Source organism: Drosophila montana, unplaced genomic scaffold, assembly GCF_035044405.1.
Source record: "Drosophila montana isolate Dmon_TW-CO22-7 unplaced genomic scaffold, ASM3504440v1 contig_1455_1, whole genome shotgun sequence".
Taxonomy (NCBI): Eukaryota; Metazoa; Arthropoda; class Insecta; order Diptera; family Drosophilidae; genus Drosophila; species Drosophila montana.
This window is the reverse complement of record NW_026996406.1, coordinates 1,882,498-1,909,625: the sequence shown is the minus strand read 5'-3', so window position 1 is coordinate 1,909,625 and position 27,128 is coordinate 1,882,498. Positions and strand designations below refer to the sequence as shown.

At 38.3% G+C, this 27,128-nt stretch overlaps 1 protein-coding gene across 3 annotated transcripts in view; it reads right to left on the bottom strand.

Moving 5' to 3' along the window:
* Window positions 1-27,128, bottom strand: part of trio — a 62,614-nt gene that overhangs the window by 19,805 nt on the left and 15,681 nt on the right. Inside the window, exons 2-4 of one of the 3 annotated variants that reach the window (XM_064685054.1) lie at window positions 21,697-22,383; window positions 7,288-7,603; window positions 7,146-7,203 (exon numbers count right to left, since the gene is read on the bottom strand). In XM_064685054.1, coding sequence (XP_064541124.1) covers window positions 7,146-7,203; window positions 7,288-7,603; window positions 21,697-22,278 — 956 coding nt within the window. In that variant the 5' untranslated portion in view covers window positions 22,279-22,383. Of the gene's footprint in view, window positions 1-2,235; window positions 2,672-7,145; window positions 7,204-7,287; window positions 7,604-21,696; window positions 22,384-27,128 lie in introns of those variants that run through there. The other 2 variants (XM_064685045.1, XM_064685063.1) reach the window with 2 other exon arrangements.

Sequence of the window (27,128 nt, the reverse complement as noted above, 5' to 3'; positions counted from 1 at the left end):
TAGACCTATTTTTTTGTGGTGAAACAAAGCACTTTAAACACAAATAGAAAATAAACGATTTGACCGCATATAAAAACCTTATATAGAAAGTTGCAACTTCTTCAATTGCGGCTTATCAGCAATAAAATAGATATATCTGTCGAAACTGGGAGAATCCAACAGCTAGAGCTAGAAAAATTGGTATCCAACTGCGCTTAAGCCTAATGCAGCTAAATTTGAGTTCAAATTTTAAATAATTTAACAAATTCTCGAATAATCGAGCAGTGAAAAATTATTAGAGCTAGTTTTTTGTGGTGAAACAAAGCACTTTAAACACAAATAGAAAATAAACGATTTGACCGCATTGAGTGTGATTAATTATATAATAAAACTTATATAGGAAGTTGCAACTTCTTCAATTGCGGCTTATCAGGAATGACGAAGTCGCCGCCAGCTGCCGCCACAAGCTCTGCGGCAGCGCTGACTAATTCGACGAGGCTTGCACAGCCTTGTTTACACGGAGTCTACCCTAACCCCCCCCCCCCCCCCCCCCCCTGCTGCACGTATTGTGTTTGTTTTGATTCCAAAGAAAAAAAGGGGAAAAAAACAAGCGCTATATAAAAATTAAATAATATAGGAACAAATATAAAGGCACGCTGGAAAACAGGTTTCGCTTCGATCAATTAGCGCAAACATCTGTGTGAAATATTAAGCCGGTTTGCGACTAGGCTAGGCTGTTAACTTGGCCAACCTGCCAGCTGAGGGACTTAAACAGCGAAGCACGCGAATCGCTCTGGAAGTTCCCATAATTATAAACAAAACAGAAAATAACTGCACACATTTATATATGTATATATTATCGTAAATCGATTGTAACGCTTCGCATTGCACTGAACATATTCCCCATTATATTATTATACATTTATTTATTTATACCCTCTGTACATGTTTTGAATTGCGCTCGAAATGTTCTAAGAGTAATTACTCCCATCTCAGAGATTTTTGCAGCTGGAGCTAGTAAAATTGTTATGCGGCTTCTCCAACAAAATTTTAAAACAAACTCTAAATAACTTTCACATTTCTCGAGATTTTCACAAAAGTAACATTCTACATCTCGAAATTCCCAAAAATCGGAGTTTACCATAAACTTTAATCGCATTTTTTTTAGTGTATTTTGGGATTAAATGCAGAATAAATGTAGAGCAAAACGTGCTGAACCCAAAACTGCAGCAGTCTCTAATCAGACACATGTATTTATCTATAAGCTATACGGGTAAACAGATATATATGACTGAGCTCTGCGGCAGACGCTGCTGACAATAAATCAAATATATCATATACATTAGTATATATATATCGCAACACGAGTCCACCAAGACTTTAATGCTTAGTCACATTTTGGATAACATTGCACAAACAACAAAACAAAACAACCAAAAAAAATAATCAAGAAAAACAAAATATATTCAAAGCTGATATCGAGCCAAGCGTGGGGGGGAGGGGGGGTCGACCGACTGCATATAAGCAACATTTTGTTGCTCGGCCAAACTTCGACATCTATGAGTTTGGGCATCTAATTGAACGTGAGGGCAAACGCACAGATTGGATTAGCGCAAAGCAAACAAAGGCTATGTATGCATTGTGCCTAAGGTATCGAACACTACTAAAAAACAAAACAAGTCTAGTCGGGTGTGCTCGACTAGGGAATACCCTAAAGCTTCTTCGAGTAGGAGATAGCTATAAAATGAAAGAGACTTGATTGTATATACTATTCTGGATGTCAGCTACAAGTCAAATGTTAAGACCTAAGAGATTTGCTCAAAAACAGAATTTCGATATCGATTTTTATCGATATCTTGAGTTAGTTATCGATTATCGGATCGTGCTGCGCGGGCACTAGGAGGACACATGTTTCTGCTCTTGCTCCTAAAAATGCTGAGATCGACAAGTTTATTTAAAGGGACAGATAAAAGGAAATGTGCACATCAACCCGGCTATCGATGCTGATCAAGAATATATATACTATAAGGTGTCGAACATGCTTTCTTCTGCCTGTTACATACATTTGCACAAAAAAATTAATACACCTTTTACCCATTTTCAATGGACTCAGAGCATAACTAAAAGGAAATTTTAAGAGAGAAGAGAGAGAACGCCAAGTCTTATCTCCGCCAAAGTAGCCTGAGCACGCACTGACTTTTTCAGGTGCTCCAAGTGGCCAACAACAACAACAACAAAAATGTGAGCTGCATTTACCAGGTTTTGCGGTGCTCATCAATGCAAGGCATCGGCCTTGGCGTCGCCGGCTCCTCCTGATCACAGCAGAAACAGGCAAAGCCCTGCCCCTGATGCTTTGGATTATGCTCATGGACTGGATGCTGATGAACGGGTCGTCCATTGCCATTGATGTTCAGCGATATGGACTTGAAGAGTTGCGGTTGCGGCTGTTTGGGCCGCTCATGAATCGCCGAGTAGCGTTTCATTTGCTTGACGTTCACAACATTGTTATTGTCATTATCATTGTTTGGGGTGGCACTGCCGTTGCCGAAATGCACACCATTTTTTATGTGCTTATCTGGGCTGATATTGTTGTTGTTACACATGACTGATAAGACGCACGAAATATCTAACAATAATCTAAGACGGGGTTTCGAACGCCTTTTGTGCGCTCCACGCTGCGTATACGTAACGTTCCGTTCCGGCGTTTCACAAACAACTGAGGCGGCGAGCTCAACCGAAAACTTGGGCAAGTTCTATAGCTCGCCAGGCTTTCGCTTTCTGTAGAAACCAGCCCCCGCCACACCCCCTGCCCGCCCACGCGCCGTTGTTGCTTTATGGGCCGCCTCAAAGAGTGTGCACAACACAAAGAGTAACTAAAGAATAAATAAAAGCCAACTGTGAGCAACAGTTAAGCGAATTCGCGCTCTCAAAACAAAACAACAAAAAAACTCATATATATTGAGAGTAATCGACTGGCAGATACCCTGCAAAGGTCACTCTAAGCTTGCTGCTCCCAATTCTAAAGCTTTATACAATGTGGTCACAAATCGAGAGAAGAGGTAAAATATTTAGCTTGTAGCTTTTCTTTTGGTATTGGTTCTGGTACTTGATAAAATAATAAATAAATAATAAAAAATTTATTAAAATAAAATAAATATAAATATACATTTAGGTTGGGTTCATTTTCATTAATTTAAGATTTTTTTTTCAGAATAATTTATGAATTTAGATAGGTTTCTTTTAAAAAAAGAATATATATATATTTTACACCAGCTTAAATTAAGTCACTTTAAGACTTAAATCAAGTCATTGTGCTCCGTAAAGGACCTCAGTTTAGAATTGTAGGCATCAAAAACCTATTTAAATTCTGTATTTTATAAAAATGTATATTATATATTAATTCAAGTTTCTCATATAAATCTTATAATATTTAACTATAGCCTCGTTGTTGCTAGCTGATCATGAATATATATATCTTTTGAACACGCAAAGTTAATTTTTGCTGCTTGTTGCATACATTTCACCAACTCTTGCATACCCCATTTCCATTCTTTTATGCACACAGGGTATGTATAAATAAAGTTCTTTCTACGTTTTCGGTTTTTACGAGTATTTGTATAGTTATTGTTGTTGCCTTTGAGCTGAGTGTAATAGGTTTATATCTTTATGGCTCGCACCCGAGACGTGCGACACGCGATTTTAGACCAAGCGCAAAATGTTAGTAAATGCGCGACGTGACAATTAAATAATGGGAAATTATTGAATAACTAAAGTTTGTGTTCAAAGGGAAAGCTTTACGAGTTTAAATGTGTGCTGGGAAATTTAAAAAAAAGTATTTGTCACTTTTATAAGAAATACAATAATCTTGTAAAATGTCATTTAACATAATTGAAGAGCTTCATTTTAATTTAATTTTCCCATAATTAAAACATGTTTAAGACTTTACTCATTTAAAATGCAAGGCAAAAAGTTAATCTCTGGATTTTGCTCAGAATTCCGCATTTCATTTGTCCAACTAGCCCCCAATGACGCATAAGCCCAAACTGACAATGGAATATGCAGTAGCCGCCAAATGCACGATAAATCCCCCGCCAGACTTGCTCAGATATAAAATTATAATACATAGCACATATATATATATATACACTCCATATTACAGAGCACTTTATACTATGCGCGAATTACGTAAATGCGGCAGTTACTTATCAGTCCGGAGAGCTCTATGGGCCGCATTGAGGTGCAGAAAAACCGAGTAAGAGGCCTGATAAATTTTATGACATGCTTTTTCAATTGGTTTTTTGATTCCCTGTCCAGCGGAGACAACCAACGATGCCTGATAGCGATTATGTTTACCTGCACGAACACACAAACACCTGATAAACTTGGCCGAAATAAAGGCTATAGCTATTAAGAAACTAACAGGGGAGCTTGGACAATAGACATATTTACAGTATTAATTAATATTATGGCGACTCCCCAGATACCTCGTGAAAATTGGATGAGATTTGACTGAGTTATGGGTGGAACATTTGGACCAGGGTCTATATACGAATCCCTAGGGGTAAGACTTTGGCATGAATTTCGACTCAAAAATGTGTGGTCAGATTTAAATGCCAGATTATTTTAGAGGGAAAACCATGAACAAAAAGCCAAACCTCATGAAAATCGGTGGAGTTTTGGCCGAGTTATGGGGGTGGGAAATTTTGACCTATGACTATATACGAATCCTAGGGGTAAGATTTGACATGAGTTTCGACTCAAAAATGTGTGTTCAGACTTAAATGCCAGATTATTTTAGAGGGAAAACCACGAACAAAAAGCCAAACCTCGTGAAAATCGGCTGAGTTTTGGCCGAGTTATGGGGGTGGGAAATTTTGACCTATGTCTATATACGAATCCCTGGGGGTAAGATTTTGACATGAATTTCGACTCAAAAATGTGTAGTCAGATTTAAATGCTTGATTATTTTAGAGGGAAAACCACGAACAAAAAGCCAAACCTGGTGAAAATCGGTTGAGTTTTGGCCGAGTTATGGGGGTGGGAAATTTTGACCTATGTCTATATACGAATCCTAGGGGTAAGATTTTGACATGAATTTCGACTCAAAAATGTGTGGTCAGATTTAAATGCCAGATTATTTTAGAGGGAAAACCATGGACAAAAAGCCAAACCTCGTGAAAATCGGTTGAGTTTTGGCCGAGTTATGGGGGTGGGAAATTTTGACCTATGACTATATACGAATCCTAGGGGTAAGATTTTGACATGCATTTCGACTCAAAAATGTGTGTTCAGATTTAAATGCCAGATTATTTTAGAGGGAAAACCATGAACAAAAAGCTAAACCTCGTGAAAATCGGTTGAGTTTTGCCCGAGTTATGGGGGTAGGAAATATTGACCCAAGTCTATATACGAATCCCTGGGGGTAAGATTTTCACATGAATTTCGACTCAAAAATGTGTGTTCAGATTTAAATGCCAGATTATTTTAGAGGGAAAACCATGGACAAAAAGCCAAATCTCGTGAAAATCGGTTGAGTTTTGGACGAGTTATGGGGGTGCGAAATTTTGACCTATGACTATATACGAATCCTATGGGTAAGATTTTGACATGCATTTCGACTCAAAAATGTGTGTTCAGATTTAAATGCCAGATTATTTTAGAGGGAAAACCATGAACAAAAAGCTAAACCTCGTGAAAATCGGTTGAGTTTTGCCCGAGTTATGGGGGTAGGAAATATTGACCCAAGTCTATAGACGAATCCCTGGAGGTTAGATTTTCACATGAATTTCGACTCAAAAATGTGTGTTCAGATTTAAATGCCAGATTATTTTAGAGGGAAAACCATGGACAAAAAGCCAAACCTCGTGAAAATCGGTTGAGTTTTGGCCGAGTTATGGGGGTGCGAAATTTTGACCTATGACTATATACGAATCCTAGGGGTAAGATTTTGACATGCATTTCGACTCAAAAATGTGTGTTCAGATTTAAATGCCAGATTATTTTAGAGGGAAAACCATGGACAAAAAGCCAAATCTCGTGAAAATCGGTTGAGTTTTGGCCGAGTTATGGGGGTGGGAAATTTTGAACCATGTCTATATACGAATCCCTGGGAGTAAGATTTTCACATGAATTTCGACTCAAAAATGTGTGTTCAGATTTAAATGCCAGATTATTTTAGAGGAAAAACCATGAACAAAAAGCTAAACCTCGTGAAAATCGGTTGAGTTGTGGCCGAGTTATAGGGGTGGGAAATTTTTACCCAAGTCTATAGACGAATCCCTGGGGGTAAGATTTTCACATGAATTTCGACTCAAAAATGTGTGTTCAGATTTAAATGCCAGATTATTTTAGAGGGAAACCCATGGACAAAAAGCCAAACCTCGTGAAAATCGGTTGAGTTTTGGCCGAGTTATGGGGGTGGGAAATTTTGAACCATGTCTATATACGAATCCCTGGGAGTAAGATTTTTACATGAATTTCGACTCAAAAATGTGTGTTCAGATTTAAATGCCAGATTATTTTAGAGGGAAAACCATGAACAAAAAGCTAACCCTCGTGAAAATCGGTTGAGTTTTGGCCGAGTTATAGGGTTGGGAAATTTTGATGCCAAACCTTATAAAAATCGCTTGGCCTATTTAATTGATTGTTAAAGTAACAATCGTGATGTCGCTGGTTCAAATCTAGCAGCAATTTTGAATTTTAAATGCCTTCTAGCAACGAAATTTTATTTTAAATATAGCCTGGAAAAACTGAGTACTTCTACAGATAAGCTGCCTTTCTATTGGGAACAGCAGGCAAACGTTTCGAGTTCGCAATATTTCCCAGCCCCAATCTGAGTTCTAACCTACTTTTTTGTGACATTTTAATCTACTTTGAGGGACGTGTGCGACACTTGTTAATTATTTAAATCAAGGCTGCTTCGTGATAGCAGCAAAGTCCTTGAATTAAAGTCAACTGGCTATTTATGGCCCCAAGATAAATTATGCAACAGTCACTTAAGAGTGTCAGCGAGCGCAGTTCAGTTGAGGTTCAGGTTCAGATTGTGACGTGGCCAAGTTAAGTTGGCCAAGTTGTGACTTGACATTTGACACACACCAACACACACACACTCACACACACATCAGCTTGCGCATATTAAAAGACTTGAAAGGAAGTGAGAAACTTACCCACTGAAGCCGCGTCGCTTGGTTGACGAGGACAATGCATCCGCCTTGCCGCGATTCCCTGAAGTGGAACAAGCAAGCAGTTGATGCAGATTATTCTATTAAGTTTTTTCCTTTTTCTTTGCTTTTCTTAAATTTAACTCACCTTGATCCTGCATGCTGTTGTCGTTGGGCTTCTGTGCGGCGCCTGCTGCAGCTGCTGCTGCTGTTGATGTTGCTCCCGCCAACGAACCTTGCTTGTGGGCACCTGGCGGCGGTTTGAGCACGGCGACTGGCACGAGGCCCTCTTGTACAGCCGAATCGTCATGCTGTGGATTTAGGCGGACCAAACAAAAGTCCGGCTCGCTGGCTGTGGGCGGCTCAATAATCTCAACCTGCTGGCCCTTGCTGACGCTCAGCTCATTGCTGCCCGAACTGGCGATATAATCGGCCACAACCCAGGTCGCCTCCTGATTGCCCAGCTGCAAAGACAGAGAGAGAGAGAGAGAGAAAAACACGATTTGAGAATCGATGGAAATATGTATAAATAGTTGTCCTCGACTTGCCGAAGATTATATACACTTGCGCACATACGGCATATTTTGGCATATGGCTAAGCTCAACATTCATTTTGTGCAAAAATTCTATTTACGATTTATTGCTCCCATGGGAGCTATATAATATATAATGGGGATTATACAAAAATATAATATATTTTGTTTTCTTATATAAACTTTACTTTAGGCTGATTGTTCCTATGTTAGTTTTATTTATATATAAATTGTCTGAGTTTAAAGAAGATATTTTGCATAATAATTAAGTATTTTCTACATTCTCCATTTTCGACCTATCTTTCCTATGACAGCTATAAAATATAGTAATCCGATTGGGTCGATCCTTATGTACATATTAACAAGAGCAAAGAAAGGCAACTTTACCAACTTTCAGTCACATTGCTTTCAGGAGAGCCGAGTTCACATAGAACAGACACAGAAAACAGTCTGTCTGAAGGGCTTATAAATAAAATACTTGAAAAGTTCGTTGAAAATGCTTCGTAAATGAAAAAAAATTTGTATTAAAGAAGGACCTAAAAATATTTTAGAGCTTGGTTGAGTGAAGTCTATCAAAAAGTGTTTATCAAAACAGCATTAAAAGTGGAATAAACTGTGGTGTATATATTTTTATCGAGAGAAGTCAGCTTCGTGAGCACAGTGCAATGCCCGTTTAAAGGGTATAAAGATGATGCGGATGATGGGCAACCATTTGCCTTTGCCACAAGCACACAAACACACACACAAACACAGAGACACAAACGGACACACGTGCCGAGAGAGAAGTGCATCCAATGGAGCAAGTGGACAGCCGGACATAAATGTGGTCCAGCGACCATGCCAAGTGTCGAAGGGCAAGGGCAGGCGATTTTATTGATTCAATTTGTGCGGTTTTAGTCAGCTGCAGGCGACACACACTCAAGCGACATGGAGAGGGGCAGGACTGTACACTCGAAATAAAAGTGGCGACCTCCAAAGCAGCTCAAGGATCATTTGCCAACAAAACGCACTAATTAGAAAAACCTATTCAAGCAGCCATGCCCCATTGTCTCACCCGGCCGAGAGGCTGAAACGCACGCTGCCAAGACGATGTCAGCTTCGATTAGCTGCCTGCCTGGCTGCCAGCCTGCCGCATGTGGCATGTGGCATGTGGCAAGCCAAGCCCCAGCAACGTTATGTTTATTAATAATTTATAACTTTATTAATTTACATGCTTGTGGGATGTGTGGTTGGCAGGGAAAGCGAGCCGCAAAAATTTGTGTGCACAAGTTTTTAAGCCAGCCAATTGGCGATTATAATCGATAAGTGGCTAATTAAAAGCTATTTTTATAAAAGTATAATCGATAATAAATGAAGGTTAAATCTGGAATTTTCATATTCCTCTGGCCGAGAGCAGACAACAAATACATAAGACAATATTGTGTCTGATAAAATAAACGAGAAATATGTTAAACATTATTGTTAATTTGCGTTTATTATCCATTTGTTATATTTGATCTGTTATTACTGCCTTTTTCTTTGTCAATCAAAACAGTTTAAATGAAGATATATAGATATTATTGCCAAATTTGAGCCGGCGACTTCTCTCCTGGTAGTTCGACGCTCAGTTATCTAGCCGACAACAAGTTCTCAAAGCCTGCCTAAAAGTTGTTGCACTTTTCTGTGCCAATCATATCTGTTTCAATGAACATATATAGAAGTTATTGTCAAATTTGAGCCGGCGACCTCTCTCCTGCTAGTTCGACGCTCAGATATCTAGCCTACAACAAGTTCTCAAAGCCTGCCTAAAAGTTGTTGCCCTTTTCTATGCCAATCATAACTGTTTAAATGAACATATATAGATATTATTGCTAAATTTGAGCCGGCGACCTCTCGCCTGCTAGTTCGACGCTCAGATATCTAGCCCTAAACAAGTTCTCAAAGCCTGCCTCGAAGTTGTTCCCCTTTTCTTTGCCAATCATATCTGTTTCAATGAACATATATAGAAGTTATTGCTAAATTTGAACCGGCGACCTCTCTCCTGCTAGTTTGACGCTCAGATATCTAGCCCACAACAAGTTCTCAAAGCACACTTATATGCCCGCATTGTAGTAGATGTTTTCTATATACATTTTCTCAAACGCCCTTGTCCCTCTTTTGCAGTTCGAACCCTCAAAAACCCCGTCGTATTGCTCATTTTCGACCCAAAAGCTCGTTAGCTTTGATCACCAAACAGGCAATTAGTCAGGATATACTCTCGCATATAGAAAATAGAGAGTGGTAACTGTATTCATTGTGGTTGCTACAAATGAAAGGAAGTTCCATCAGCAGCTCAGCTCATTAGGGCCGCCTTCTGATTGCCTCGCTTCAACTTGCTGGCTGTTTATATCGCTGGAGCTCTGTCCAATAACAATAACAATTAAGGGCACGCTGCTGATGAGTGTACGACTGACAGATACCCTGTAGCTACCCTTAACCTCGGTCTGCATTTGGATTTCTGTAGGTCTCTGAATTCGATAAGCAAAAGGGAATATAAATATTTTATCTTTTATCTTCTGCCTGTTAAATGAACGCACAAGTTATGTATACCCATGATTTTCGCCTACTTTTAATGGGCATAGGGTATGAAAAGAACAAGTGAACAGGAAGCTGAGCAATGAGCTCAAGTTGCCAGCAGCCTCAAGGAGCAGCGTGTTGGCTGCCTGTCGTTGCTGCTGTTAATTAAGCTCAACTCACACGCACATATACACATGTGTGTGTGTGTGCGTATCTGTGTGTGCGTGTATCTGTGTGCGAATACATATACACATTCATAAATATTGCACGTTTCCGCTTGTAATGCAATTAGTCGAAAAGTTTTCAACGCGCTGAGCATTAAAACTTTTCAACAACAATTTGTGCTGGCCAAGTTAAGAGAAAATTTTCGCGTGGGCAGAGCGTGGGTCTATGCAGAAAATGCGCGCAAAATTTATATATTTCATCTCTCCTGACATCTCGCGAAACGAGCGCTTTTAAAAGTTGTATCAAGTTGCGCGAGCCAGCAACTAAATCAGAGGCGAAATGTTGCCAGCCATTTAAATAATTGCAAAAAATGATGAGCGCTGCAATAGTTTGGCCACTACTTAAATTTATGAGAATCGCAAAGAAGGGCGGTACATAAAAGAGTGCGAGAGAGAAAGTAAGAGAGTGAGATATAAATAGATACCTTGCGAGTCTGTATAGGGAGAGAGAACAACAGTGAGAGTCAGAAAATGAGGTCGCACTAGAAGAGTGAAAGAGCGAAGCATTTTCGCATTGATTTCCCTAATTTCCATGCATATAAACCATGTGTGCTGTGCCATACGCAGAGTGTGGCACGTGCTGCCATCATCATAAACATGATTATAACTTCTGTTGGCAGCTACTTAACGCGCTCTGCAATTTGCAGCAGCAAGAACTAACACACAAGCACACACACTCCGACACACACGCCCTCACTCCCCCACACTCACACACACACACACACACAAAACGGCACTCATGCATGCATGCCATTGGGCTGCGGCTGGGCCACAAGGCGTATGCGCACTTCCTCAGCGCATCCTCCTGCTTCGATAATTGCTGGAGTGCATCGAAATTGCCTGACGACGAGCCCAAACAAAAGGCAACCGCAGCACCAGTCCACAACTGTTTGTGGTTTCATTTCAGGGCATTACGCTTTAAGCATTTAAGCTGCGTTTATCTTCACAAACAAAAGCATTTGGCCCGAACGATAATCACATGCATAATAGCTCTTGGCATAAAGCTAACGAATTCAGTTCAGTTGGTTTAGATTCAAAGAAATGTGGTTCATTATCAACTAGCAACTGCATGGTTGAGGTGTTTAGCGGTTGAACTAGCAAATGAAAAGTCACCGGTTTAAATTTAAAATTTGTGTATGCATTAATTAAAATTGTTCTTATTAGCAATTAATAATAATTGATTGAACGTCGGCTTATTGAGCAGAAAGTTTAAGAGTCGAGCTCACGATAATACGAAATTGGAAATATAAATGAGTTTTTATACCCTCAAACTATTGAAAATGTTCAAAAAGCGTATAAGGGTTTATGCAAATGTAGCTAACAGGCAGAAGGAAGCATCTCCGACCACAAAAAGTAAATATATACTTGATCAGCATCAATAGACGAGACGATCTAGCCGTGTCTGTCTGTCTGTTCGTCTATCTCTCTGTCCTTTTGTCTCTCCGTCTCTCTGCTCGTCTGTCTGTCTCTGCGTCTGTCACTCCTTCTGTCTCTCCATCCATGTATGAACGCGTTGATCTCAGCTGTAGGTCCTTCTAGTGCCCGCGCAGTACGAGTTTATTTCCGATAATCGATAACTTGCTCAGTTTCCAAGTTATCGATAAAAATCGATATCGAAATCCTGTTTTTTTTTTTAGCAAATCTCATAGGTTTTAAGAGCTGGACTCTCCAAATTTGACATGTAGCTTCCAGAGTAGTATATATGTTACAAATCAAGTATTTTTAACTCATGGCTAAAATATTAGTACATTTCTTTTGTGCCACTTATTATAACTTTTTTACTATATTAACTAATATATATTATTTTATTTCTTTCCTTCTTTAACGTCTTAAAGAAAATATTGTATTTCACTAAGAACTGGGTAATGCATTTGCACGAAAACTGTGTCTTTCATGTTTTCTCTGCACAACCACATTGATTTGTTTGTGTTTGTAAGTAAGCATGTGCCCAACAAATTAAATTCATCTCCATCGAGTGGCACTTTGTTGTTGTTCTTGTTGTTGTTGTTGCACATTTTGTGAGCGCCTTGGCTGCTTTTTAATTAAATTAATGAAAGGATATTTTCGAGCTGCCAGCTAACGCTGCGTATACATGATATTTTTTACTTCCTTTTTATGCGGTCTACTACGGGTTTCATATTTTAAGGCTAGCAATTTCAATGTTGGCTGCTGCAAAATGCAATCAGCGCTGCCTTGTTAAGCTTTTGCCCCGCCCCGCTCCTCGCCCCACGCCTCAGCTGTCAATGCCCCAATACACTTAACTGCTTGCCTTCCCTTGGCGCTGCATAAAATAATTAACATGGCTTACAGTTGCCTCTTGCGCATTTGCATAGTTAATCAAAGAAGCAGAGAAAGAGAAAGTATAAGCAGGAGAGAGGGAGGGAAGGCAGAGAGAGAAATACTGTGGAATTTCAAGCCAGAAAAGGTGTAGTCAAGCATTTAACAAACACATATATACCCCATTAGTTGTTTTGCAGGGTATGCCACTGCGTAGTCGCAGCTTTCTGTCAACTGCGCAATAAACGCACAACATTCAATTATTTCATGTTCAATTCCATAAAGTTTGCGGCTAAAAGTATGCAAAAAAAAAAGGGGGGGGGGGGGCAAAATTTGAAATTCAATTGGAAAATCAAACTTGAAATGTTGACTTGAGTTCTACGCATAAAATCAATTGAAAAGTTGTTCTCAAGAAATCGAAAAGCGTATTTGCATATTTCAATGGAGCAGAAGTGGGCCAAAGGCGAGACTCAAGCAGCAGCTGACCAGAGGCAGAGTATTCACGTCCAGGATAGCCATGGGATATATTACCAACAAGTTGTAGCTGGTGTGGAAATTTACTTGTGTGCTGATTACAAGGCTGATAAGAAAATGACAACAACAAAGCAAAGAAAGCCAAAGGAGAACAAGTTAGTGTGCGCCAGGTAGAAGTTGCCGACTAGAAGATACCCTGCACTCATCGCTAAGCTAACTTTATAAACATTCTAGCTCCCTTCTATTTATATCTACACAACATGACACAACTGCCTCTTCTTCTCTTCGCCCTCCACACTATGGAGGGATCATTCTTGATTAACTTCGGTCTCTAAGGTCCGATCTTTTTTGCATTTTTAAAATGCAATGCCTAAAAATGGCATACGAAAGTGTGTGTATACCAAAGCGCAAGGATCTAGCTTTAAAGATAAGTTTTCTTTTCATCTAATCTTTGGGGTAGGTACCCAAAATGTGGGAGATAATCATAAAGTAAGATTTGGTGTATCTAGGTCCTATAATTTTAAACTTTTAGTCTTAAAAACTATTTCGACTTCGACTTTATGAAAATGGGAGAAAATATTGACACAAAATTATAAACTCCTTCTGTTAAAAGTCTCTATCTTTTATCGTCTCCAAGATCACGACCAGAACTCAGCTTGTCGTCCCGATCAAGTATATATATACATGTACTCTAATCGGTGACAAGTAATTCCTTCCGCCTGTTGCATACATTTGCACAAAACCATCATACCCGCTTTAAGCGTTTTCAATGGGTATAACAAACAGGAAAGCCAGATAACGGTAGACTACAAAGCATGCGTAATTCGAGATACATAGACAAAAGGGCAGGCAAGGCGGGTCAGGGGAAGTCGCCTTTGACGAGCCGGAAAATGTGCTTGGGCCAAAATAAAAAAGCAAGCAAAAATTTCTAAAGCGATTTGGCAAATGCTTACGTTATTATTGATGGCCAAAAAGGCAGGGGCTGGAGGCGTGGCGGCTGCGTGCGTGTGTGTGTGCCCACAACAAGATTGAAAGCCAAAGATGACGGAAACTCTCCATGGCTTTGCCTTGTCTTTTATGGGCCATAAAAAAGACACAATTGCAGCACACTTAAAACTCATCAATCGAGGGGCCCATAAAAAGAGTGGGAGAGGGAGAGAGAGGGGGGGGGGGAGAGTAGGAGCGTAGGAGAGCTGCGCTCAGGGTTGTCAATTCGAATTACCAAACAGCATTTAACTGATTGAAAATTGAGATGAAAGCCGAAGTTTAAAGTGCACCCAAATATATTTAAGTCCATTTTATGTTTTCAATTGATTTATAAAAGCAAATAAGATTATATGAAGAACAAAAAAATATATAATTAGGCAGAAAGAGACTTGAAAGAAGCACAAGATAATTGATTGCCAGTCGAAATAAAGCATAGACAGACAGACAGAAAATGGTTGAGCTTTTATTAACCTATGCACACTTTTACAGGGTATACAAAGGCGTTTTATCTGATTTTTAGGAAGAGCTCAATACTAAAATATGATTTCTTCAGCCTGTTATTTACCTAAGAACTGCTTTACAGGGTATACAATAGCATATTTCTGATTTGAAGCGGGAGCTCAATATTTAAATAGGCTTCAATTTGTATCTCTGGCTTCAGCCTTCCGACGCAACATGTTACAGGGTATACAATATTTAAAAATGCCTTAATTACGATACATGCTTCCTTTCCTATTTATTATTTCAGACCTTCAGCAAGGGCACAACATTTAACTATGCTTCAATTGAGATATCTACTTCCTTCAGCCTGTTATCTACGCATGAACACTTTTACAGGGTATACATTTACATATTTCTGATTTTAAGCAAGAGCTCAGCACTTAAATAAGCCTCAATTGAGACATCTGCTTGCTTCAGCCTTCAAAGGCAATATTTTACAGGGTATACAATTGCATATTTTCCAATTTTTAGCAAGATGTCAACATTTAAATATGCCTTAATAAAGATACATGCTTCTTTTAGCATGTTATTAATATACTACAAATTTTACAGGGTATTAAAAGGCATATTTCAAAATTTCAAGCCAGAGCACAACTATAGAATATGCCCCAAATCGAGCTAGCTGCTTCCTTCAGCCTGTTGCCAACCCATGCACACTTTTACAGGGTATACATTTGCATAGTTCTGATTTTAGGCTAAAGTTTAACATCAAAATCAATTAATTACGGCTCTAAAGAGTATCTCGAATTCATTTTCTACAATTGACAAATGCCACCCAAGGGCCACATTAGTAAATCACAAATAAAAACAGAAGCACACGCACACACACACACACACATAAACAATAACTGTATGCATGTGTATAAGTTGTAAGTACATAAAACATAAACGTTGTCTATTATTCAATTAACCCAGGCTAGCTCTGTGGGCGTGGCACGCGAAGGTTCGCTCAACAACAATTACGCTGTTACATTGTTAACAACCGGCAGCAACAACAAACAAAGACCCCCTCTAAAAGAGGGAGAGGGGGGTAGAAGGGCTGTGTGTGTGTGTATATGGCATACAACACATTCCAGTGCCACATACCACACCATGCTGCTGGGAGTCGCTGTGGTCTCTGATAATTGTGCGACAACATGTTAACAGCGACTACTTCGACCGCAGTTGTGGGCTCTGTTGTTGTTTTTCTGTGTGGTCTGCATGTGTGTGTGTCAGTGTGTGTAAGTGTGTGTATGTGGTATGTGTGTGTGTGTGTGGTCTGTGTGTGCGTGGTGTGGTGTGTGTTCAATGAAAGTCATTTACAACGCAAATCGAATAATATTCTCAATAAATTACGTGCAAACATGACATGATAGATAAAGCCGGGCCCTTTTTATGGGCCCCTGGCCAAGGGGGCGGGGTTAATGTACTCGGAGACAAAGCCTGTGTACAACAATTAGAGGAGCATTTGAGATAAAACATATATATTGATAGATTACTATAAATATGGCATTATATAATAACGAAAAAGGTTATTCAAAAATGAAGAGTTGGAATATATATAGTATAAATATAAGTTTTTGTTTAACTTCGAGAGTGATTCTGCCCCTAGGCACACAGCAGCTGTAAAGTAGTGTTGGAAAATGCATCACATTACAACAATCCACATAAGTTAGTGTTGTAAAAACGATTTAAATTATAAGCATAAAGAATATCAGTGTTGGAAGTGCATCACATTATATTAAATCAAAATAATTTAGTGTTGTAAAACTATTTTGATTAAAAGCAGTGTTAGAAATGCATCACATTACTATAATTCACATAAGTTAGTGTTGGTAAAACGAATAAAAATGGTAAACATAGAAAAAAACAGTGTTGGAAATGTATCATATTATGATAAATCACATTAATTAAGAGTGGGTTATAAGTACAGAACATAATGTTAGAAAGTACATCACATAAGTAAGTACATAATGAAAGGTACGAGAATATAGTTTCAGATTAATAAGCCTTTCTTTTTGTGTTTATTATATCCTGATATTGAAAATCAGAACTCGCGACCGCCTGAATAACTACGTCTCCTACACAGGTTACATAAAATACAACAATATCCTAAGATTGCAATATTAATTACAACTATGATTAGCTCAGATTTCTACAGAAGCTATATAAAATTTTAGTTATATTACTATTTCATTCTCTTGCAAGTGAAAGCTGCAAACCAGTGTTGTAAAATGCGTAGTATTTCGTGAATTGAATACATATTATAGCATAACTTTATGTTTTATTCCACTGTTCCGTTTTTATAGTTAAAGATTATTTAACAAATTTGCTATTGTATTGTAAAGTAACTAAAATATTTAACATAAAAGCAAATATTGAAAAGAGAGCATATTATAATATCTTTAACAATAATTTCTTCATTCCATTGAAATCTATCCTTAATGCCCGCTCAATTATCGATAACTTTAAGTTAATCGTCTTAGATGAAACGAAACGTCGAGCAATGGCAAAACACTTTTCAATTTCTGCGGACTTAAGCTTTTGAAATTCCGAGTATTTTATCTGCCCGGCAGTCATTTTGGTAGAGGTTCATTTTGCCACATGTGCTGCCCAGTGGCATTAAGGAATGAAGCAAACAGGCTCAGAGGATAAACAATGCGAGAGGCTCTGCCTGCGGAACAGCCCAAATCCTGTTGACCGGGCCAAGTGTTGGGCAGTACCCCGAAATAGAGACCGAAGCGAGGGGCATTCCGAACAAATTACAAAGCGCAAGAGGGGAAGCAGCTGTGGCCAGAGGCTGCACGAGTGTATTGATGCCCAAGATGAAAAATGGACCCAGGCCCAAAGCACACACACACACGGGCAGTCAGACACACTCGCACACACACACACTCGCACACTCTTTGGCGAGTTTAAGTTTGGGCCTTCGACGGGGGAGCAATTGAAAATTGCTTTGCCCCAAACTGTGGCAGCGCATTGTGTTCGACATGTGGCCTTGCCACGACTTGCAACCGGTCAATGCTATCATATTACCACCCCACCCCTCCCATATTACCCCCCAGAGCCCTCTTCTCGTCCTCTCTAGCACGACAATCATAAAAGCTTAAGCTGGCTTTGGCACAGATATGTGTACAAGTATTTACAACGCAATTGTAGCTGCAGGCATAAGTGTTATACTATCTGTATCTGTATCTCTAGCTGTGGCTGTATCTGTATCTCTATCTGTGGCTGTGCATCTGTATCTGTATCTGTGCATTTCTATGGCTGTGTATCTGCAAGTTTCAAGTTGAGTTTTTGCTTCGTTGCATAGTTTTGTGCGCAGCGACTGGCGACAATTCACTTACAAATTGTTGCTATTTACTTTTTGCCTTCTTTTCTGCGTTTTATACCCTGTACATAGGCAACGTGGGGTATATTATTGTTGAGGCAAGCTATGTAACAGGCAGTCACATAAGTTAATAGACAGATAAATCACAATCTTTGATCATTTCTATAGGATATCGCCTCGTCGAGCATTCTTTTTGCAGGCATTTTTAGTTGTTATGCACCCATGAGTTCTTCGGCTTTGCTTTTGACATTCAGCGACTACATTTTGCGCAATTTGCATATAATTTGCATGAGTGGGGGGGAGCAGCAGCAGCCGCCTGCCGTCTGCTACAGTCATAAAATCCAGCTAACAACAAAATAAACTACGCAAAAAAAAAAATGAAAGCAAGATACATAACTATTACAATGGGGCAGCTGCACATCATTGGCTAAGTATATGCTGCTCTTTAATGTGCTCTACAAGACGTAGGGTGCTTTGAAATGGATATTTAGTTGGTGCGTTAGCCATAAAATTGCCTTTAATTACCAGAAATTACTTCATCTATAATTAGTTTGGTAATTAAATTTTGAAGCATAAAGAATCTTAAATACAATAACTATACATTTAATTCATTCTATAGACAAACTATATTAATAATTTAAATACTATAAATATTTAAGTAAATGTAATTAAGTAATTAAATTTTGAAGCATAAGGAATCTTAAATACATTAACTATTTAATTCATTCTATAGACAAACTATATTAAATACTTAAATACTATAAACATTTAAATACTATAAATAAATAAATGTAATAAATACTATAAATATTTAAATACTATAAATAAGTAAATGTAATTAATACTATAAATATTTAAATACTTTAAATAAGTAAATGTAATTAAGTAATTAAATTGTGAAGCATAAACAGTTTTAAGTATAAGAAATATATATTTAATTCATTCTATAGACTAACTATATATAAATACTATTTAAGTAAATGTAATTAAGTAATTAAATTTGGAAGCATACAGAGTTTTAAGCACAATAAATATATATTGGATTCAAGCTGAATGCCCTGTTATAAGATACATTTTCTATTATTTAAACCTTTCCAGCCTTATAGAGTTGATAATTAACTATTGCTTGTAGCTGACTTTTAGCTACTGGATATTCCATGCTATATTATATAGCTTCAATAAATGTATCTCTATACTCTCTTAAAGATCCTTTAAGTTAGGGTATTTGGAATTTGACATTTCTCTCATTTCGACAGAGATTTTTGTGTGCTTCTGTGTGTTATGCAACATTGTGTTATTTTTATGTTACCGGCTGCTGCGTCGTCAGTTTCTTGTTGTTGTTGTAGCTGTTATCTTTCTTGCCGCCTCGTTTTTTTTTTCTGGTTTGTATAGGTTTTTTGCTGTTGGCGCTGGGCACGTGAGGCGCTTAACCCAGCTCAGCTGCAGCTGACAAGCAGCGCCCAATGGGCTGGGCATCTTTTTTGTAGGTTGTGCGTAAAGCAAATTTACGTTTTCAACGACACGTTTTTCAAGGAGCATGTTTGTGTGTGTGAGGGGGTGTGTGTAGTGCACGCGCAAAGGTATGCTATAATGGAATGCATAGAGCATACGCCCCGTGAGCCGCAGCTCAGCGATGCATGCCGCAGCAAAAAAGAGAAGAGAAGAAGGAAAAGAAAGCGTACCAAGAGGCTGGCTGCAACTTCTTTAGAATTTCAGCAAAATTCGAGCATTAAATTTCTAAGGAATTTCATATTTAAGGCGAAGCATATAAATTGATTAAAAGCCTCGTAAATTGTCAAGGAGCTGCCAGCAGCTGCACAGACAGGAAGCAGCCACTAGACGAGCGGCGGCGGCGACGACGGGCGGAAATTGTCATCGCTCAGCACCAAATTGACAAAACATGTTAGCCAAGGGGGCAAGGGGGGGGGCCAAGGGGGGCGCAGGCAAGGTCAACAGCAGAGTGCAATGCAAGAAGGACAGAGCGTGCCACACAGAAAGATGTTGATAAGCTCTTACATGGCTTGATGAAGTGATAAATACATTATGTGTGCCACTTGCCAGTTGCGGGCGGAATGGAGAGGTTGGGGAGGGGATCACAGCGGGTGTGCTGATTGGCTGCGCTTCATAAATTACATAAATGCTATGAGAGCAACAGAGAGAGAGAGAGAGAGAGAGAGAGAGAGAGAGAGAGAGAGAGGGAGAGAGAGGGAGAGGGGCGGCTACTGACAATAATTGAAGCGACTTGAGGCAAATAAATTAGCGCACAACGCTGCGTATGATTAATGTGCTTATCGAAATGACAATGCGATTGAAGTGTGCAAGTGTGCGAGTGTGTGTGTGTCTGTGTGTGCCTGGGAGTTCGCCCGTTTGTGGGCGTGGCAAGCAGCATTAGCAGCGGGTCAACAACACTCTACAATCAACTGGGGACTAACAAAAGGCTATAAAATAAACTAGCCTCAAGCAACAGCAAAAGAAGTCATGAGCAGAAAAGTGGCACTAAAAAAGATAAAAGGCATGCGAAAACTAAATGAAGGGGGGAAGGGGGGGCAGATACAAGAAAAAGGGGGGAGAGAGGTGGGTAGGTAGAAGAAGAGGTAGCGAATGCTGGAATTGCTTTATAGTTTAGCCCATCCATCTAGATCAGATTATAGACACTACAGTTATAAATATTTGCGACAATTGTTTATGAGAAAAGTCTCAAAACTATCCTCGGCTAAGTTGAATATGGTATGGATATAGATATCTATAAGATCTTTAGTTTTTCTTACAACTTTGATAACAATTTTCAAGCGATTGATCCTGAGGAAGATATAGTATTCAAATGTTGATCAAACTATGGTCAAGATATAGTCAAAAACAGGAAAGTTGTTGGAATATATGATATAGGTATGCCTCATATAGAGAAAAAGCTGATTTTGAATTGCTTGGATTTGGTTGAGATATCTCGAGCAACAAATAAGTTTTTCATACAAAAACTGCAAAAAAACTATGGAACAGTCCAACTTAGATATCGATTAAATGTTAGGAACAAAATAAAACAGCTAAAGGCTGAGTTTCGTTAAGATATCTTAAAATACAGAGAAGCCTTTACAAATTTGCAGTTGATTCATAAGACACCTATAAGATATTTAAGTCCGATCCGGCTGAATCGAAGTATATGCTATATCTAGAGCTACGAAAAGCTACTGTACCAAATTTTTAGCAGCATAGCTTATCAGAGAGCGAAGTTCACATAGAACATTTCTATAAATGGATAGATAAACAAAAGATATGGCAAATAGATCCGACTGAATCGAAGTATATGCCATATCAGAGCAATAAAAAATGTACTGTATCAAATTTCAAGAGCATAACTTCTCAGAGAGCGAAGTTCACATAGAACATTTCTATAGATGGATAGATAAACATTAGATATAGAGGCTAGATTCGGCTGAATCGAAAAATATCTCATATATAGAGCATCAGAAAGGGACTGTAACAAATTTTGACAACATTAATATGCCTGGATAGATAAACTTTGCCCAAATATATATTATATAAATTTAATATAATATTTGATGCATAACAAATCTCTGGAGCAGCATTAAAATAACCCAATTAGTTATGAGAAACATGTCAAAAGCAGACCAATCTCAGAAGGCCGACATCGAGTTGGATATTTATTTAAATCCCATGATGCGTGTCACTGCGAATGGGATAGAAATTGTTGTTGTTACCTTGAAGCCGCTGTTGCTGGGCTGTCGAAAGAAACGAAAGGAGCTGGGCGTATCGATGGTATGCTGGCGCGCGAGCGTTCCATGGCTGCTGACACTGGACTGACGGAACCACGGCAGCGAGATCTTGCGTCGACTCTTGCGCTGCTGCGGCGTGCCAGCGCCAGCGCCAGCTGCTGCCGATGGCACCGTGGGAAATGTGAAGGGCGAACGGGAGAGCGGCTCAGCGGAGGCGGCAGTGGCGCCATTATTGGTCTGCTTGGGCGATGTGCTGTCATCCTCCTGCAAGGTGCACAGCGGCGTATTCTGTGCCGAGTCCGCCAGCGAGGGCGACGGCGACGGATCCCCGATGGCAATGGGCGCGCTCAGCGGCGGCAACGTTAGCGGCGTATTCGGCAGCGAGGCACAGCCGCCGGCTGATCCTGGCGCCAGATCCTGACTGCCGCCGGCTAATCCTGGCAGCTGATCCTGGCTGTTGTCGCTGCCGCACTTGAGCCGCTCGAGCGTCGTCTTCTTTTGGCTGGCCACATCGGCGGCATCGACGCTGTTGATGCGTTCGTTTAGAAATTTCTTGACGCTCTTCATGGCTTTAAAACTGCTCTGCTTCTCCTTTTTTTAATTACACATCCTTTTTTTTTTGGTAGAGTTTATTTTTACGTGAATTTGTTGTTGTTGTTTTTATCAATAAATCTGCGCACAAATCGATTTGTTGTCAACGTGTTTTATTTTTAAACCTTAGCCAAGTGCCACGTGCCAAAGCCAAAGCCGCAGCCCAAAATCCAAATTGCACGGGGGGCCGCCCAGGCAGGTGTGTATATATATATATATGTGTGTGTGAGTGTGTGTTCGTTGGGAATTTGCTGGATACATGGGCAGCGCGTCGGTTGGAACAGTTCTTCTGCTGGGCATTCGCGTCAAATCTGACATTCCAATTTGTATCTATTACGAATTGAGTTTTATCGACATTTTTCCTGTGGCTCTTGCACGAATTTCAAATGACTTTTAATTAGCACTACGCGGCGTATGAGCAATTTATGACAGCGTTTTGTTTCTAACGTAATATCAAACTTGTTTGACTATGAAAACATATTTTATATATATATGATATTATATGTATTATTATTATATATATATATATATATAAAATATATACATTTTATTTTACTTATTTATTTAGCAAACTTTTTCTCTCTTTATACTACTTTTTGCTTCAATTGTTTTTTCTTTAAATTTTATAATACATTTTCACCCATTTTCCGCTCGTGAGAAATAGCCTACATACATATTTGAGATCGGATTGGACGCAAAAGCAAAGTGAGCAAAGGTTTAGATTGTCTTTTTCTTTCTATGAATATATTTATATATATCAAATAAAATGTATTAATATATATATTAAATCACGTAAAAATAAGACGGGTAACATATTTTATTATATTACAATTTTTATATATATTAGAAAATAATTTTGAAGTCGGATAAAGAACGAGAATGAAAAAGTTTAGTTTAATTGGATTTAAGTTTATTTAAATTATTGCTTTGTTTATAATTTCTGCTAATAATTTTCTGTTTATTTTACGTTAGATCAATATTATATTTATTATTTATCAATATATTATATTTATTTACATTTATCTTTATTTATTTAATTTTTTAAAATTTATTTATATATTCCAAATATTATTTTCCCATCATTTAGTTTCTCTTCCATTAATAAAACTAATTAAATTTTAATCAATTCTATATATTTCTTTATGTGTTTGCTCTTAGTAGAAAAAAGTGTTGCATATTATAAATGAATTAATCAATCACACTCTTATTAATTGAATTGATTGTATGGAAGTGTTTTTTTTTTTCCTTTTCCTACAATTGCTAAAATTTATATTTAATATTTTTTGCCCATTTTGTTCTTTTGGCAGATAAAAAGCTGCCGCCGCTTCGCTCGAAAATTTATCTTGAAAATTCATGGGCAGCCGCACGTTTTGTTTATATGTATATGTAAATGTTTGTTATTTTTACACATTTGCTCTGCCACTGCCTCTGCCGCTGTCGCAGTCGACGTCAAGTTGTGGCAGGTGCGCCATAGCGGCCGCCACTTGGCTGAAGCGATTGTGCCCGACTGCAATTATGATTCAATAATTTACGGCCGGCGAAGCGGACAACAGCAAAGCAAAAAAAAAAAAAGCCCACTCAACGCTAGGGAAAATAGTTTAATGCCAAATTGCTTGCGTAAAAATAAAGTACAAACAATATATGAAAATTAATTTGTGAAAAAGCAAGAGAAAGTTAATACCCTTATAGATGGGGAAAACATTACCACAGAAAAACTTGATTTAAATGCATAAAAATAAATTAATCAATTATTGTGCTTTTTTTTTATAAAAAAACAAGTTTATTAAATTAAGATTAAAACAGATGTTTCTCATAAAATTGCAATTTTCTGGTAAATTTGAACCAGCGACCTCTCTTTTCTTGGTCCGACGCTTTATAAATTAAGCCACAAAAGCTCATAGAGAGCAAAATTTCGATTTAGTATTTAAATAAATAATTTAGTAGAAAATTGTCTTCTGTTAAACTAGAAGAATTCTTTGAAACACAAGACTTCTATACAAATCTAGCTCTTCCTCGTGATACACACCTAAGAGATTAGGCCCTAAATAGTTCCATAGATCAATTTGACTAGACTAAATACAACAATTTGTTTGTTAATCCCAAGCCCAATGAATCAAACCGAATTGTTTACACACAAGAAAAAAGCCCAAACGAACATCTGTACTTCAGACATATTAGTTCAGAGATTCATCAGATAAATTTACAGCCAGATAACGTTTAGGCAAACCAAAAGCTAACTAAAAACTGAGCGGAAATCAACAAGAGGCTGACAACTCGGCTGGCAATGTGTCCATCAGAAACTAGCGCAAACAATATGCTCAGTTTTGAGTAGGGTATTTGAAATTTAAATAAAATGAAAGGTTAAATAGACGCCCGTTAAGTTTAGCGTACGCGTGAAAATTGGCATATGTTGGTGGAAATTTGCAGAGGCCATTTTGAAAAAAAATGCAAAAACAAAAAAAATACAGATTGAATATACTGTGAAAATGTGCGGGGCAAATGTGAAAATGCGTAGCGAACAGCTGTGCGCTACGGGGCATCGTTTGGGTTCTACGTGAAGACCTTCAGAGTTTTGTGGCTCAAATGTAGCCACTGGCATTAAAAACTTTGCCGCTTTATAACACACACGCGCCGAGAAGGAGTCTAAACAAGAGTGCCTTGGCCGGGAGTATACGACTTGAAGAGACACTTAGCACAGACCCAAGTCATTTTGGAGCTCAGAGCTAAAATATGGGGTAAAGAATTGTGTATACCAAGGCGCAAGGATTAAACTTTATAATCTTTATTTATATTTATCGATAGTCTGAAAATTAAAGATATCGAGAAAAATAATGAAAAGCTCTCGTATTCTAAGGTGCAAGGATTAACCAGTATAATCTTGACATACAGTACGATAATCTACACAAAATCGATATTTATCGATAATGTGAATATGGAAGATATCGAATAAAAGATTAGCCTTTATAATCTTGATATACAGTACGATAAACTAAACAAAATCGATATTTATCGATAGTAACCAAATCGAGAATAAGAATGATAAGCTCGCAAGATAATTATAATTTTGTTATACAGTTCGATAAACTATAAAAAATCGATATTTATCGATAGTAAACAAATGCAAGATATCGAGAAAAAGAATGATAAGGTACACAGGAATATATCTATTAAATGTCAAGTGTCTAGCTAAGATAATTTCTCGAGATGGACTCAGCACGTTATTCCGATAAAGAACATCTTCTTTATGATGCTGGAGATGCACACAATGCCCGTATTTAATGGGTTCTGGTTATAAAGCGACAAGTAGAAGAAGAACAACAACAACGGGGACATCTCTTGACAGATTCTGTCGTTGGGTCTGACAAACGGCTCAGCTGAGCTGCTAATACTTTCATAACATTCACTCCAAAGCCAAGTTAATTCAATTTGTGCAAATGAATGCGCACATCAGCGCCAAGCAAAGCAAAGCAAAGGGCGAAGGGCAAAGGGAAAGGGCGGAGGGCTGCAGGAAGAGCGAGAAAGCGGATGCTGGTTCGCATTTGAAATTAAGTTCATAATGTCCAAGCAGAAGTTGGTAAAAAAAAAAAAGGGAAATCAAATAGAAACAATTACAAGAATTAAATCAAATTTGCAGCTTTTTGAAAAATCTAACAAAAATAAATCAACTTGAACTTAAACAGAACGTTTTACGCTTTTTCTAGCATGCAAATTCTGGCAATAAATCTCTTGTGCTTAAACTAAGACTGCGAATTATTCGCTTCGCTTATAAAACATATATTTCGCATTGTCTTTGCTTGACAGCAGTTGCAAAATGCATGCAAAAATATTTATATAGTATTTCTATAGTATTTGGTTTGTAAATTGTTTTACTTTGAATAGAAATTGAGCGAGCCCATTTTACACGAAATTTAATTGCAACAATCATAATAAATATAACGACCAAAACAATGTCGTGTCATGGCAACAACAATTGTACAACATTTCCAATGCGTCGCTGTTTTAAAATGCAATCAGCTTAGCGTGCAATTAATTGCATCGAGAATTTGAAAAAAGGTAGAAAAATAAGAGTGCATTAGTCGGCAGTAGACGACTAGGAAATGCCCTGAAATCAGCCTAATTGGCATTACAAATATTCCAAATTTCTCTAATGTTTGAGAATAAGATTCTTGATTAACTTCGGCCTCTAAAGTCCGATCTTTTTATTTCAATTTTCAAAGCCTAAATATGGCTTATAACAAAGCGCAAGGCTCTACCTTTAGAAAGAAGTTTTCCTTTTCCATGCCCTTGATAGATACTATATGAGAATTTGACAAAAAAAAAGAAGATACGACTAGGAAATACCCTGTAACCAGCTCAACTAGCATTACAAACATTCCAACCTTCCAACCTTTGCCCCACACTATGCTTGATTAAAACATTCTTTATTAACTTCGGCCTCTAAAGTCCGATCTTTTTTATATATTTTCAAAGCCTAAGTACGGCATATAAACGTGTGTGTATATAAAAGCGCAAGGCTCTACCTTTAAAAATAAGTTTTCCTTTTCCAATCTTTCGGGCAACGATAGATTTGCCCTTGACAGACTATATATGACAACTCCCACCCGCAAATTGCCTGCATCTATCTAGCATATTTCTGTACTTATGTCCCAAAAAGCATGTCTCAACATTTGTCAATATTATGAAGGATATTTATCAATATTATGAATATGCGTTGAGTGCAGCTCAGTTGACAGCGGCACTTTGCGAGGACCTAAACCAAAGAGTCTCAAGTCTGTGGCGCTCCGGGCGCCGGCCCAAAAAGGCAGCCCAAGAGTGAGAGAGTGAGA